The 16,159-nt window shown below is 36.4% G+C and overlaps 1 protein-coding gene across 1 annotated transcript in view; it reads right to left on the bottom strand.

Annotated features, from left to right (window-relative positions):
• Positions 1–16,159, bottom strand: part of LOC125683153 (alkyldihydroxyacetonephosphate synthase, peroxisomal-like) — a 113,828-nt gene that overhangs the window by 75,515 nt on the left and 22,154 nt on the right. The window contains exons 4-6 of the mRNA XM_048923991.2: positions 15,763–15,883; positions 9,096–9,170; positions 3,061–3,132 (exon numbers count right to left, since the gene is read on the bottom strand). Of these exons, the coding sequence (XP_048779948.2) occupies positions 3,061–3,132; positions 9,096–9,170; positions 15,763–15,883 (268 nt within the window). The remainder of the gene's footprint in view (positions 1–3,060; positions 3,133–9,095; positions 9,171–15,762; positions 15,884–16,159) is intronic.

Genomic DNA, 16,159 nt, shown 5'->3' with positions numbered 1-16,159 from the left:
GCCCATATCTGAAGACTTTCCATATATATTTGCATGTAAAACCTTGGTCCCTATTATGGCCCAAACTACCCTTTGCAAACTTGAATCTACACTATGTCAGAAAGCTTTCATGTAAATGTCAACTTCTTTGGCCCAATGGTTCTTGAGAAGAAGATTTTTAAAGCTTTTTCCTATATTTGTATGTAAAACTTTGACCCCCCCCCCCCACTTGTGGCCCCATCCTACCCCCCAGGGGCCATGATTTGAACAAACTTGAATCTGCACTAAGTCAGAAAGTTTTCTTGTGAATATCAGCTTTTCTAACTCAGTGGTTATTGAGAAAAAGATTTTAACTATATATTTGTATGTAAAACTTTGATCCCCCCTTGGGGCCCCATCCTACCCCCCGGGGGCCATGATTTGAACAAACTTGAATCTGCACTAAGTCAGAAAGTTTTCTTGTGAATATCAGCTTTTCTGACTCAGTGGTTATTGAGAAAAAGATTTTAACTATATATTTGTATGTAAAACTTTGATCCCCCCTTGGGGCCCCATCCTACCCCCGGGGGCCATGATTTGAACAAACTTGAATCTGCACTATGTCAGAAAGTTTTCATGTAAAAATCAGCTTTTCTGGCTCAGTGGTTCTTGAGAAGAAGATTTTTCCTATATATTTGTATGTAAAACTTTGATCCCCTATTGTGGCCCCATCCAACCCCCGGGGCCCATGATTTGAACAAACTTGAATCTGCATTATGTCAGGAAGCTTTCATGTAAATCTCAGCTTTTCTGGCTTAGTGGTTCTTAAGAAGAAGATTTTTAAAGTTTTTCCCTATATATTTGTATGTAAAACTTTGATCCCCCCCTTGGGGCCCCATCCTACCACCAGGGGCCATGATTTGAACAAACTTGAATCTGCAATATGTCAGGAAGCTTTCAGGTAAATTTCAGCTCTTCTGGCCCAGTGGTTCTTGAGAAGAAGATTTTTAAATGACCCCACCCTATTTTTGCATTTTTGTGATTATCTCCCCTTTGAAAGGGACATGGCCCTTCATTTGAACAAACTTGAATCCCCTACACCTAAGGATGCTTTTTGGCGAGTTTGGTTGAAATTGGCCCGGTGGTTCATGAGAAGAAGATGAAAATGTGAAAAGTTTACAGACAGACGGACAGACAGACAGACGGACGCCGGACAAAATGTGATCAGAAAAGCTAAAAATTAGGAGGTTCATTTCAACACCATAATATACTACTCAAAATTTGATAAGGATCATAGATATTTTTCTGTTTAAAAAATTAATAACTGCATAACTGGCAATATTGTGTCCAAGTGAAATCAAAAACGTCTTTAACAAACTTGCATGTGCATTTCATGCCATGGGAAATGCGTTTCTCATCACAGTTTATGCTTTTGCTACCATTGCACGATTTTCACTCATGCATCGGTGTCTGATTCTTTCTAAAATTTCAAACTCACTTGAGTGTTTACACTACGTTTATCAACACAATGCCCCCTCAACGTGTAAGGCGTCGCCTGATGACAGAACAACTGGGCAGATGTATTGGAATGCTTGATGCTGGCTATTCACAACGTGACGTTGCAAATGCACTAAACGTCAGTCAGAGCGTTGTAAACAGGGCCTGGAACTGACAGCAAACTTTTGGTACAGCAGCACACCAACATGGGGGTGGTCGTCAGAGGTCGACAACCCAACGCCAAGACCATTTTGTGGCTCTTCAGGCACGACGCCATCCCTTCTGGACAGCAACGAGCCTATGTAACGACCTCCTGGATGCCTCGGGGGTGAATGTGTCCACTCAGACGATACGGAATCCGCTTCACAATGCAGGTCTCAACTCGAGAAGGGCATGTGTTCGAGTCCATCTGACTGTTCGACACCGGCGGGAGCGATTGGACTGGGCTGAAGATCATGTCACTTGGACACAGAATGATTGGGTTCAAGTTCTGTTCACCGATGAGTCCAGGTATTGTTTGGACTTTACAGACAGGAGGCACCGAGTGTGGCGACGACAACGTGAACATTTCCATGATGCCAACATCAGTGAACATGACCGTTATGGTGGTGGTTCCATCATGGTCTGGGGTGGAATCAGCAGGGATGGAAGAACAGATCTTCATGTGCTGGAGAGAGGAACAATGACGGGGGTGCGGTACCGGGCTGAGATCCTCGATGTTTACGTCAGACCCTACGCTGGTGCTGTTGGCCCTGAGTTCATCCTGATGGATGATAACGCCCGTCCTCATTGCGCCAGGGTGGTGGAGCAGTACCTTCAGCAGGAGACAATTATCCGTATGGACTGGCCAGCGCGCTCGCCGGACTTGAACCCAATTGAGCATGTATGGAACATGCTGCAGGTTGCCCTTTCACGCCGTAGAGCACAACCCACGACTTTGGCAGAGCTCGGAAACGCCCTCGTGGAAGAGTGGAACAACCTTCCCATTGGAAACATCCGGGTGCTTATTGACAGCATGGCTCGATGTTGTCAAGCCGTCATTGATGCAAGGAGAGGCCATACCCGGTATTGACACTTCATCGACTAAGTGTAATGATGGACTATCCCCAAAAACTGTGTAATTCTTTCTCTGGTTTGCTGTTAACTTTTTGTAATGAAATGCCTTTTGGTGTTGTTATCAGATTTCAAGCATTCCGTATTAATAAAAGTTCATGCCGTTCATGAATTTTCATTCATAACCTGAGTAAACACGTCCCTGGGTCAAATTTATGTCTTTTGTTATGTTAGTGGTAAATTACACACAAATAACCTAGTGATCCTTATCAAATTTTGAGTGGTATAGTTTGAACCCTAGTTTTTTGACTGTAAATGTATTTAAAGGGATTCAAAATATTATGGCCATATTTTGAACCCTGGGTTCAATATTTTATAGGGGGGTTCAATATATTGCAGCGATATTTTGAACCCGGGTTAAAAATATTGTGGGGTTCAATATATTATATGACATCGTCTTTGATGGACATATAAAAAATTACTGTTACTTCAAAGAAATAGGTGAAGATAAGAGTGATGAATCTGATAAAATCAATTCAAATTATTTCTTACCTCCAAACGGAATGATGACTACATTGTGTTTGCAGCTTAGAGCTACAACCTTGACTACATCATCATGACACTCTAAAAATAAATATTGTAATATATAACGCCCATATTATCTAAAATTACAATTTACAGCAGCTAGTACACACTGGAGAATTAAATCTGCAAAGTGAAGTAGACAAAAGCATTGCTATAGCAACCCACAAGATGTAGAAGACACATAAAACCTGACTGCAGTGTCTGGCCAGGTAGTGACCTTGACCTTGGAGATACTGACCTGCTAAGCAATAGGGATCATTTGAACATTAATATGTATCAGATTACCAAATATAAAGTCTGCATGGTAAAACATTCTCCACTCATCCATTGCATAAGATAAAGCCCGTTTGTACCAGGGACGTTGACCTTGAACATATTGACCTGCTAAGCAATGTGCATATGTTTCAGCCTGTCAAGAAGTAAAGCATTTTCCACTTATCCCTTGCACGAGATCCATTATACACATAAAACCTTCTGGCCTGGTAGTGACCTTGACCTTGAAATGATACGGATCACCATGTGTACCAACCCACTAAGTATAAAGACTGAGAGGTAAAGCCAGTGATCTGTTCCAGAAAATGTGGGAAAATGACCAACATGTGCAAAGCAATATGGCCCTCCTTTGGTAGAGAGTGGCATAAAAATTTAATGATCTACTGTAATCACACACACACATACATATTAAGCACAGAAAAATTCACCTCATGTGGATACCCTACCCTGGGTTGAACTCACAACCTGCAGAACCAAATCTCCTACCAGCATGTGACTAGTGTGCTGACTGCTCAACCATCTAGGCAAATCAAATAAGAGGCCCATGGGCCACATCGCTAACCTTGGCCCATATTTAAAGATTTTCCCTATATCTTTGCATGTTAAACTTTGATCCCTATTGGGGCATCCTACCCAATGATTTTTACAAACATGAATCTGCACTATGTCAGGAAACTTTCGTGTAAATGTAAACTTCTTTGGCCCAATGGTTCTTGAGAGGATCTTTAAAGATTTTCCATACATACTTCATATTTGTATGTAAAACTTTGATCCCCTATAGTGGCCCCATCCTATCCTCAGGGCCATGGTTTTTACAAACTTGAATCTGCACTATCTCAGGAAGCTTTCATGTAAATTTGTACTTTCCTAGCCCAGTAGTTCTTGAGAAGAAGATTTTTAAAGATTTTCCCTATTCATATGTAAAACTTTGATCCCATATTGTGGCTCCATCTTACCCCCAGGGGCTGTGATTTTAACAAACTTGAATCTGCACTATGTCAGAAAGCTTTTATGTGAACTACTTTCCTAGCCCAGTGGTTCTAATGAAGAAGAGTTTTAAAGATTTTCACTGTATAAATGTAAAACTTTGATCCTTTAATGTGGCACCAACCTATCCCTGGGGGTCATGATTTTAAGAAACTTGAATCTGCACTATGTCAGAAAGCTTTCAATGTAAATGTCAGCTCTTCTGGCTAAGTGGTTCTTGAGAAGATCTTTAAATGACCTCACCCTATTTTGGCATTTTTGTGATTATCTCCCCTATGAAGGGGGAAGGCTGGGGGCATGACCTTCATTTGAACAAACTTAAAAGACCTTCACCCAAGGATGCTTTTGGCCAAGTTTGGTTGAAATTGGCCCAGTGGTTCTGGAGAACAGGCGATCAGAAAAGCTCACTCGAGTTTCCAGCTCAGGTGAGCTTACAGTATCGCAATGGCAAACAGTACAATATACACCCATTTGACCTTCAGTGCAATATCTGTATCCATGGTGAGAAAAGGTCCAGAAAACTATTTGACCTACTTTTAGCACCAAAGTAGGTCATGGCGCACCAATCAAGTTGAAATGTGAACCGATAATGTATTTTTCTGAAGGTTGTGACAAAATTTCAGGCAATAACTATTCATATAAAAAAAAAAAAAAAAATAAGGTTATTCTATTAAGTGATACTACGATCTTGACCTTTGACCTTGAGAAACAATAGGCATCCTTCGCTTGGCATAAAGTGTACGTGTACCAAGTTTGACAGTCCTAGTGCCAACGGTTTGGTCTGTATCCTGCCTAAAAGGTTTTCCTATTAACTGATACGACCTTGACCTCTGACATTGAAAAACAATAGGCATCTTCCTCTCATCATGGTGATTAAATGAACCAAGTTGTAAGATTCTAGCTCCAATAGTTTGGCCTGTATTCTGCCTACAGGGTTTTCCTATTAACTGATGATACGACCTTGACCTTGAAAAACAATAGGCATCTTCCTCTCATCATGGTGATTAAATGTACCAAGTTTTAAGATCCTGGAGGTTACGGTTTATTTGACATTTTGCCTACAAGGTCCGTATAGAAAGATGGACATTGCTATACTATAATACGTCCCGTCTTGATGGGCATATAAAAACTTGCATTCGATGACGATGGAATTCTCACCATGCTCTCACATGCTATACGGTCATTGAGAATGGAATACTATTTAACGTAAATTCAAGACAATCATAAAAGATACATATTGCATCCAACAAATTGAGAATAAAACATGGTGAACTTAGAACCTATCTAATACTAAATGTTCCATTATTTTTGTTAAATACCATTTTCTTCTTTTCTTAACCATGCCAAACTTAGAACAAAGTGATCAATGAAGCACAATTTCTGCTTATTGCTGGAAAACACACAATGGCACAGTAGATTTCCAAAAAATTATACGCCCTCTAAAATGCACAATAATCATGACATATTTGGACTGTCAGGTTTACAAATAACAAGTGGAATAACAAAGTAGAGCATTTAAAGTGCTTCAGTGATTTGAAAATAAATAGCAGTCATCTGCTAGTCAACAACAACCTGTCCTAGCAGTGTGATGACTGTAAGTTAGTCTAGTTATCAATCAGGAAACGTTGCTTGTATTTCAAGTAGAGAGCTACTTCAGTGACCTTTAACCTAGTGTAGGGGTCATATACTAGTCATTGTCAATACCAGAAACCAGTGTACAATCACTTACCACTGACATATATATATATATATATATTAAAAAAAATATGAAAAGAAAACACAGAAATACTCCGTAAAGCTTTAGCACTTTCATTATATCTTCAGAAGCTTTACAAAAATGTATACATAGCAGTATCATAGTAACAGTGATTATGACGTCAAAGTAAGCGGAACGTTAAATGTCTATATTGTGACGTCATAGATAATGTACAACAATGATCTGGAAAAAGTACGGGAAAATCATAGGCAATTATAAAAGACTATTAAGTTTTGGCTTTAGAATACCAATGAAATGTTTTTCTTTTTCCCGTCTCTGAATAGCACTGGCACATCTGAGTTTATAAAATGGGAAAATGTTAAATCGTTTTTTACCAAACGTTTCCAGGTGTGCACTTAACTGAATTTGTCTGTATTCAGGTGTACTGATGTGCTGCTTATGTACACGTACACGGGCACGGAGAGTGTTGCCAGTTTCACCAATGTAATATTCCTTGCATCCAGGACATGTGATGGCGTATATGACATCCTTTGTATCGCATGACATGTTAGCATTAACTTTAAATTCTCGTCCGTTAAAATTATAACTGGTCCCTTCTGTAATGTAGTCACATGTACCGCATCGAGGGTCCATACACTTTGACACTGTATAAGTACGGTCATCTAATTGGGAGGAACAAAGTATTCTCTTACGATTTTTGGGCTGGCGTTTACTGCTAATAAAACGACAGTTCTTGTATATACCTTTTGTTTGTTCATCTTCTCTAAGTAGCCTGTTTAATTCATAAACAATTGAATTGATGTTTTGATTTCTCGGATTATACGGAGGATTTCTGTGTTTTCTTTTCATATTTTTAATAATATTAGTATCCGATTACTGAGACTCTATTTCAATTTTGGATATATATATATATATATATATATATATATATATATATATACATCATATTTTATTGATGAGAACATTATTTATGCATAATCAAACAAAACTAGCCATTCTGAAAAATTTAGTTCTCATAAATAACTCTTACAAATAAAAGTAATGATTCGCAAAAGTTAAGGTAGTGATTGCATGGGTCATTGAAAATTAATGAATCCATGAATTTTTTTTATTTTTACATATTTTGTAGTTGACAGTATCTGCAATTCATTATTAAAGTATCATATATGGTTTTCACGGAAATTGTGACGCTACGGTTGTCATAGTAACCCCTCTTGTTGACTTTCCGTAATAAATGGTACATGTATTTGAGGTGATGTTTAAAAATGATACAAAAGGGGTAAGGGATACAAATTTTATATCAAATTGAAGTTAAAGCCTTAAATAATATATAATTTGTATTAATATGTCCATTTATTTTCATATGAAGTAGAAGCAGGGCTGCTTATGAGCAATTTTGCAATTTTTAGAAGGCAATTATTCACCAAAGCAGACATAATTTCAGCCCCTGAGGAATAAATGACCAATTAATTTTTTTTATTTTTAAATATGTTTTAACATATGTTAGGAGGAATTTTTTCTGAAAGTTATCAATATTGGTTTTCAGGTTTACTATGGCGCTATGATCACTATAGTTACCCCCTCCCCCTCCTTACATAAATGCTGCAGGTGATAATTACAATAAATATGCATCTTACATGCATTTATTTCAACTCATATTAAAACTATGAAAATGTTTTGATGTTTATTATTGAATTTATTCTACATAGAATGATAGTACTGTTGCTTTGGAGATGTTTTTATTATTTTCTATTTGAAATTACTTGTATATTCATGCTCTGTAAGCGTATGTTAAAAACGCGGGAAATATAACACAGCCGATGTAAGCTGTGCATTGTGACGTCGTATTACCTACGACGTTTTTTTTTTTTTCTCTCTCTTTTCAAACCAGGCGATTATGAAAAACAACAAAACTTTCATTATTTTTTAAATTATAAGAAATAACTGAACTAATTGAGAAAATCATATTAACAGCAAGTGCTGTTTTCGAAATTCACACTTTTTGATTTCTTTTAACATCCACGTTAATTACATAGTAGATTTCCTCGATTCCCCGACTCGGAGCCTCTTAGCTGACGATCTCAAAGTGGAGGATGGGAATATTTGTAGCGAAATAAAGTGTTTTAAATCTATGTATATGATTAATATTATCGATATTTTTTGCTCAAAATGACGCGTTTACATAACCCGTACGTGATTCCTTGGCCTAACAGTTTCCCTTGGATATTACACCCAGCATTTTAGATTTATGTGCACAAACACCATATTCATGTTATGAAATTTATAGCATTATATATCATAATTTTAATAGGCTTAGTGGTTTGTGAATTAAATTTACGTTTTGTAAGACTGAAAATTAACCGGGGGTGGGGGGTGGGGGGGGGGTATATGAATTATGGAGACGTAAACTATGACTATTATTTATAAGATAGGCCTAATTCAATAATCAAAACACAAGGGATTTTTCATTTGTATTTTATTTTACTTGTATATTTCTAAACATATTTTCACTTTATCCTGTGTCTGGTTATATCTGACTAGTCTTTGTTTCCACTGTCTCTCATTAATACTGATGCTTAGCGTTTGACGTATTCCGGAATCGGAAACGAAAATAGTCACTTTTTAGATAATACATGAATTAAACCACGTGATGCCATGCAATCACTACCTTAAATCTTGTGAATAAATACATCATTGTATCCTTGTTAAAATAAGGTCTCATGGAGAATACTTTGTTGTACATTAAGACAAAACAACGTTCGTGGAGTATTGATTGAATGGTAGTTGAGTGGTCACTCTTTGTCATATTTCACTTACTCCAGCTTGTGGAGGATTTGATTTTTAAGATAAGTGTATCCATAACATAAAATCAATCATCCATTAAGATTATTATCAGACACACAACATTTCGTCTACAGACAGACAGACAAACTGACCATGACTTGCATTGCAATATGCTAGATATTCTCCAAAAAGGTGCACAATATGTTCCTAATCAGGAAGTGCTGGGGGCAGTGATACTTACGAGGCCATGCTACTAAGTCAGGAATCCGATCAAACATTCCCTCTCTCAAGACAAAAATCTCATGTAAGGTGTGTCCTGAAATCAAAGTAAAGCAGTAATTATAAACACAGTAGCAAGTCAGACCATAATACATCAAAAAACACTAAGCAAATTCAGTGAAACTATGTCCTCTGCTTAAAGTAATATTCATTTGATATGTGGTTCCTAAAACGAGAAATTACACATCTATAAAACTTTCTTGCAAAGTCTGAATTACATATGATATGAGAAATATTATCCAAAACTATTTATACCTTAAATACCTTGATTTGTAAACAGGATTGTTAGCATGTATAGAATTCCATTCTACACATTTTGATGGTGATATGTGGGGACAGGGATATTACCAGGTTACAGGCCCACAAAGTCCTTATTTCTATTCTTGGTGACATTTGTTCACAATTTCATCACTTCAAAACCCACCTTTCAGTACATTTCATTTCAAAATAAGAACATATTATTAGAAAATGCGAGAAGTTCATAACTGCAAATAAATTTTGGCAATCTTTTTTTAGTGTGTGACAACATTAACACCCTGCGTGTTGATTAAATTGCACCAGATTTGTTTTGAAAATAAATACTCTTATTTGGACATAAAACATATGATGAATTTTAGGGTGTATCAAAATGAACAGAGGCCCATAGGCCGTAACGGTCACCAGAGTACCATTGCCCATATATAGAACTGTCAGGGAGTCTCATATTTGTATTTAAAACATTTTTGTTACACAATCCTTTGTCTTCTTAGGCTTTTATATAGAAGAAAGTCCACTTGTAATGAAAAGCTTACCTGCAGGTGTCCAATAAGTTGACAATTGCTGTCCATTATTTTTAATAAAGGACAGATACTGTCCATTCTTAAAAGTAATGGACAGTAATTGTCAACTTATTGGACAGTGCCAGGTAAACCCAATAACTTATTAGATGTCTACAGGTAGGCTGAAAATAAGAGGAAGACAATACATTTGTCAGAAAGATACAAATTTAATCTTAAATGTTGATCTCGGACCTGGGATTGGCCCCGAGAGTTGATCTACGGGCGAGGGCCGAGATCACTCGAGGGGCAATCCCAGGTCCGAGATCAACATTAGAGTGTGATATTGTTTATATCATATACCTAAAACACAACAAGTTGATAAACATTATTTTAAAAATTGGGAGGGGGGTTATTGACCCAAACATAAATACATGGTATACTGTACAAATGGCAACGACATTTGTTATGCCATTGCTGGTCACAATAATTGGATGATTAATTATGGACATTCCCTCATGTGGTCTAGAATCTGGACGTTTCAATTAACTGAACTGCTTGGCTGAGAAACTCGTCACATCTATCGCTGTGTTGTTCATGTACATGTATATACTATTAAGCAGTTCCTAGGGGTTTGCTAATTAATACCAAGATTGGAAATAAGTGAATTATTTATTTTTTCGGATTTACCAAACTTGCCCGTTTTCATTATTTCATATAATTTGTAAGAGTTGTGGAACTTTGTTTACGTGGCGTCATATGAACGGGAATGTTTACAAACTTTGTTTACGTGGTGTCATCGTATGAACGGGAATGTTTACAGAGATGAATCATGATGCTGCTATTTCTTTGCTTAGGGAATGTTACTTTATACTGTTCAAAGTAAGTTTTATTTTTACCGTTTCCCATCTGTTTAGCATCTATAAGTCGTTGAAATACGTCGGAAGATATTGGTTCTGCTTTTCTCGTTTTATTGCCAAGTCCTAGGGATTTTAGATTTCAGAAATCGTTTTAAAGCAGTTTTCTACATCAAAATTGCTGTAAATTAACATTTTGATCTCCATTAGGACCGGGAATTTCTGAAAATGCTTCAGTATCATCCTATACTGTTTTCTGTCGCCTAGAACGTTGTTTTTAAATGAAGTTAAACGTGTTACTGTTCTAAATAAACAATATGTTACTTGGGTTACCCCCCTTTGCTTAGATACTCGCTACAATTTAGCGCTGTTTTTGAAAACGTTTTTATTTAATTTTTCTGCTTAAATTAAATTTTGTCGTGGAAGAAAGAATTATATTTGAAAAAAAAAAGGCATCTAATATCATTTTTTCATGTAGTTATGTTAGATAGCTTTCTCGCCCTCCATATCCAGAATATAACACTCATTACGATAATATAGTATTCGCAGTACTTTCATTAAAATCCTTAAATTTTGATTGTGCAATGAAAATGCTCTCCCCATCAAAGGTCGACATGTTGATATGGCTCAGTACTATAGAGTGAGTGAATATAAAACCTGCAGTACTTACAAGATTCCTTACCTGACTCTGTCCAATAAGTGAACAAATAAAAAAACAGACTTCTACGTAAGACTGGTAATATTGTCAGATTATTCAAAAATAGCTTTATTCATATTATCATTGTCAATGGGTTTACCTGAGCCTGTCCATTCTTAGAACAAAAGATGTAATGTTTTAAGTACATGTGTAGGCCATATTCTGGAATCTTTTGTGTACAGCTTTATGATTCTTCTAAATATGCATAATATCCCATTCAATTACAGTAGAAGGAAAGATGAAGTTTGAAACATTTAAAATCAGCCCTTATTCATTTCTGCCATGATAAATTATATGTTATTCTGGTAGACAGCTGTATCCTCTCCTCTAAATGTGGACTCATCTTTCATTGAACATCAAAAGAACAAAAGAAAATTTCTTAAGCATTGTATACGCTATGACTATTTTGGCTTCCCCCTCCCCCTGGATTCACTACCCCCTGGAATTTTCCCCTCCCTCTGGAATCACTACCCCTGCCTCAGGGGTCATGAAATTTCCAATATAAGTAGACAGCTAGAACATGCTTACAGTTTATTGCTCCAAACCTACAATGCATGGTAAATTAAAGTAGGTTTTCTAAAATAGGAAACATATTTACTATAACATGGCCAAGTTACCCCCCCCCCCCCCCCCCCCCCCCCAGTCCCAACTGACCTTACCATTAAGGCCATGGATATTGTCATAATCATTATGCACAAAAACAATTGTCAAGATACTTAAGATTACAGGAAATTTTTGCTGCAAAAGTGACGAAAAAGATTTTCTAAGATTTGATACACTTTTACTATATAGCCATATTGGCCCTGCCCTAAGTCTGAACCCCTGACCTGACCAGGGACAATGCATTTCACAATTTCACTACATGTAGATTAAGGCATCAAGGACATCATAACCATGCATTCATTTTATCTTCCACTACTGTGAAAGTAAAGAAAAGATTTCTTTCTAAGATTTAAAGCGGTTTAACTGTATATGGCCATATTGGACCCACCATAGGGCCTAAACCTTTAACCCAGGAGCCATGAATTTCACAACTTAGGTGAAGGGCCTCATGAACATCATAAATATGTATATAGTTTTTCTCATACATATATGGGAGGCAAGAAGATTTTATAAGATTTAAGACATCTCACTATATGGCCATATTGGCCCCACCCTAGGATGTGAATCCCTGACCCAGAGGTCATGAATTTCACATTTTAGGTAGAGAGCTTCAGGGACATCATAACCATGCATTTAGTTTTTCTCACACATGTCTAAGAGAAGAGAAGATGATTTTTCTAAGATTTAATACAGATTTCACAAGAGGGCCATACTAGTCCCACCCTACGGCCTAAACCCCTAAACCCAGGGGTCATGATTTTCATACCTTAGGTAGAGATCTGTGTCTGTAAATAGGAACACCCAAGGCACCAGTTCGATAATTGGAAAGGGGTTTAATATAATTGCTACCTTGTAAGCTTCAGGAATAATCAACGAAATTTAGATTGGTTATAGAATTATGTAATGAACCAAATACCTAGCATGGACAATGAGTACCTCATAATTATTTGTATTTCTAAATTGGATATTGAGGACCTCATAATTATTTCTATACACGTACATAGCGTGGACAATGAGTACCTCATAATTATCTATTTCTCATAAATAATCATTTTTTAATTATAGATGAATACTGGATATGGTATAATTATGATCGAGATCAACATATTTTAATTTTGTACACCAGGAAAGACAACTCCAAATATAACGTATGTCATGTTAAAGTCCACAGAGAAGCATTAATATTGATGGTAAAATGTGGTAATTCTATTGTATGAATCTGTAGACCAGTTGTTGTGAAAAAGTGACCCGACCTATAAGCGGGTCAGTGGTATAACCTACAAAATTAAGCTGAAAAAAGCAATGGGACTTACTGGTGAACAATACTTTTAGGTGAGTATATATGGTACGTCTATTGATTTTTCACTACATAAATGTAAATCGACATACTTTGCTGATTCCCTATAAATCAGCATAAAATGACTGATTTCCTGCAATAAAGTGTGTCAGTTCAATGACAAATACACACTGAGGCTGGGTATCATTTCGAAAATTCCAATATGATACATATCGCAATACACAGAAATGATATGCGATACGTATTGATGATACAATATACAGGTGACCCTCGATGGCTCGAACTTCGATCTCTCGAAGTTCTTGATCTCTCGAAGTTCTATCATGGTCCCAATTTTTTTCTCTATATAACAAAGCAAATTCACTATCGATCTCTCGAACGTTGGATCTCTCAAAGTTCTCGATCTCTCGAAGTGAAGTTGGGTCCCGTAAAACACACTTCATTGTTTTTCACTCGAGATCTCTCGAAGTAGTGGTAGCGTATACCCACCGTTACCCAAGCGTGTAATAATTTCCGCTTGGGCCTTACCTGGATTTTGTTGAATGCTGGAGGTGTAATTAGGTGTTTACATAGTTGAAACATCACTGGTGCTTCTTTGTGGAGGTGACACACTTGAGTATATAATTGGCTAATTGGTCAGTTTACACCTTAATTGCACTGGGGTTTTGAGTGGTGATGATTAAAATTATATATAATCCGACTATGAATGAAATCTAGAATTTGTTTTGACATGACAATGAGAGAGTAAGTTTTATACATTATTTAGAGATCTAGAGACTTTTAAATTTCTTGAGTTTGTTCTTTGTGTAAAGTTACTCTAAAACATCGTTTTACTCATTCGTTAGAATTTTTGTTTTGGGTAAAGCGACATAACATTGTGCTCTGTTTAGTTTGCGATAGTAAAGCATCATCTGAACTTGGTTTTGTATGCCTATCTAAGCATGATTAAAAGAACAAATAAATAAATAAACTTTGAAATGTTTTTATTAATGCAAAATAAGTTTTTTATTTTTATATCAAAGTACCTGACGAATATGAAGGAAAACGTGTCAAAACGATATCATATGATCTTGTTGGTATACATTTCCGGTTACTGTAAAATCTGAACCATACCGGCGGACCTTCAATTTCCGAATTTCGATCTCTCGAACTCTCGATCTCTCGAAGTTTTATCAAGGTCCCTTGAACTTCGAGTTATCGAGAGTCACCTGTAATTATATTTACACTTAATTTTGAAAACAATTAAATTATAACAAAAATAAAGCTTCACTTTTCCATTTACATATTACATTGTTAGCTTGAATTTATCACAAAAGGTGTGTTTAGTATTTAGTTGCTTTTATCATTATTGTTAGATACATAATTTTTTTCTTTACAAAAACAAGGGCATCCACTTCCTCTGGCTTTAAGTTGCTGATACAGTATCTCTTGTCATACTGAAAACCCACTCTGAAACCCGAGTCTGAGGCAGCTGAGGAAATTTTTTTTTTCAGGATGATTATTCACAAATAAATTCATTTCTTTGTTCATATATTTCACACTGCAGATCGCATTTGACTATACCATTCATTGATAGATCTTTTGTCATCTTTCTGACAGTTATCACAAATTGGTTGTTCCACCAGAGCGACCTCTGTCCCACAAACGTTACTGTTTGGCTTATTCAAGCTGATTTTTTAATAATGAGACCACGGTACCATCACCGCACACTTTCAACATATGTTTGTGTTGGTATGCAGTCATGGAAGAAATGACATTTAGATTTAGATACTTTGTTGGTATATTTTCAATATAATTTGTTAAATTGTTTATGAAATCTCCCTGTAAGATATTAGCCCTTCACTGGCAATGGTGATATCTCAGTGGGACATTAAACATTATACAACCACCTGACCCTGTAAGATATGTTAATAACTTAATATATCAAACAATACAGGGCTCACTGTAATTGGTTATCATATTGCTAAAAAATACAGATCCAGCCCTAATACACACCTATTCGGAACATTTAGCAGTTTCTTTTTCTCTTATGGAAAGTTCTGTCAGATATGTTCCAAATGGAATCAAGAATATTCATCATAAAATGGATTGCATCTCAAGATAATTGGTCCCCATATAAGAACAGTTTACAGTAGCAAACTACAACAATGATGGCAAGTAGGTCATGTTTTAAACATTGAATTAAGTTTTATTCTGGTTTTAATGTTTGTATCAGTATAATCAAATGGTTAAAGTATATCATTGATAAGCGTGATTTCCGTTTCTCTTGGGTAAGCCCATTTTCCTCAGCTTCGCCTCAGGAAACGGGCTTGTTCTCGGGAATACTGCCGACTCCTTCAATGATATAATTTAAACTGTATACTATTTCCAAGAGGACAGCTCTATATATACAAAAGAGACAGTTTTACAATCTACTTTACCATGAGCTCGAAAGAGTCGATCCTGACAGTCATCTGTGAATGGAATGCTGGATCTTTTGAGGTCAGATATAAAGTTTTCATTTCTAATTGGTACATTGATATCTTTTGCTGTCAATGAAGGCTAAAAAACAACATATTATACCAAATTCATTATAAACAAGAGGCCAATGGGCCACATCGCTCACCTGAGTCACCTTCGCCCATACATAAAGATTTTTCCTATATATTCGCATGTAAAACTTTGATCCCCTATTGTGGCACCAACCTACCCCCTAGGGCCATGATTTTTACAAACTTTTCAATTGCACTATTTCAGGAAGCTTTCATTGTAATTTTTTCTGGCCCAGTTGTTCTTGAGAAGATTTTTAAAGATTTTCCATATATATTTGTATGTAAA

The sequence above is a fragment of the Ostrea edulis genome, chromosome 6 (genome assembly GCF_947568905.1).
Source record: "Ostrea edulis chromosome 6, xbOstEdul1.1, whole genome shotgun sequence".
NCBI lineage: Eukaryota > Metazoa > Mollusca > Bivalvia > Ostreida > Ostreidae > Ostrea > Ostrea edulis.
This window is presented reverse-complemented; position numbering and strand designations above follow the sequence as displayed.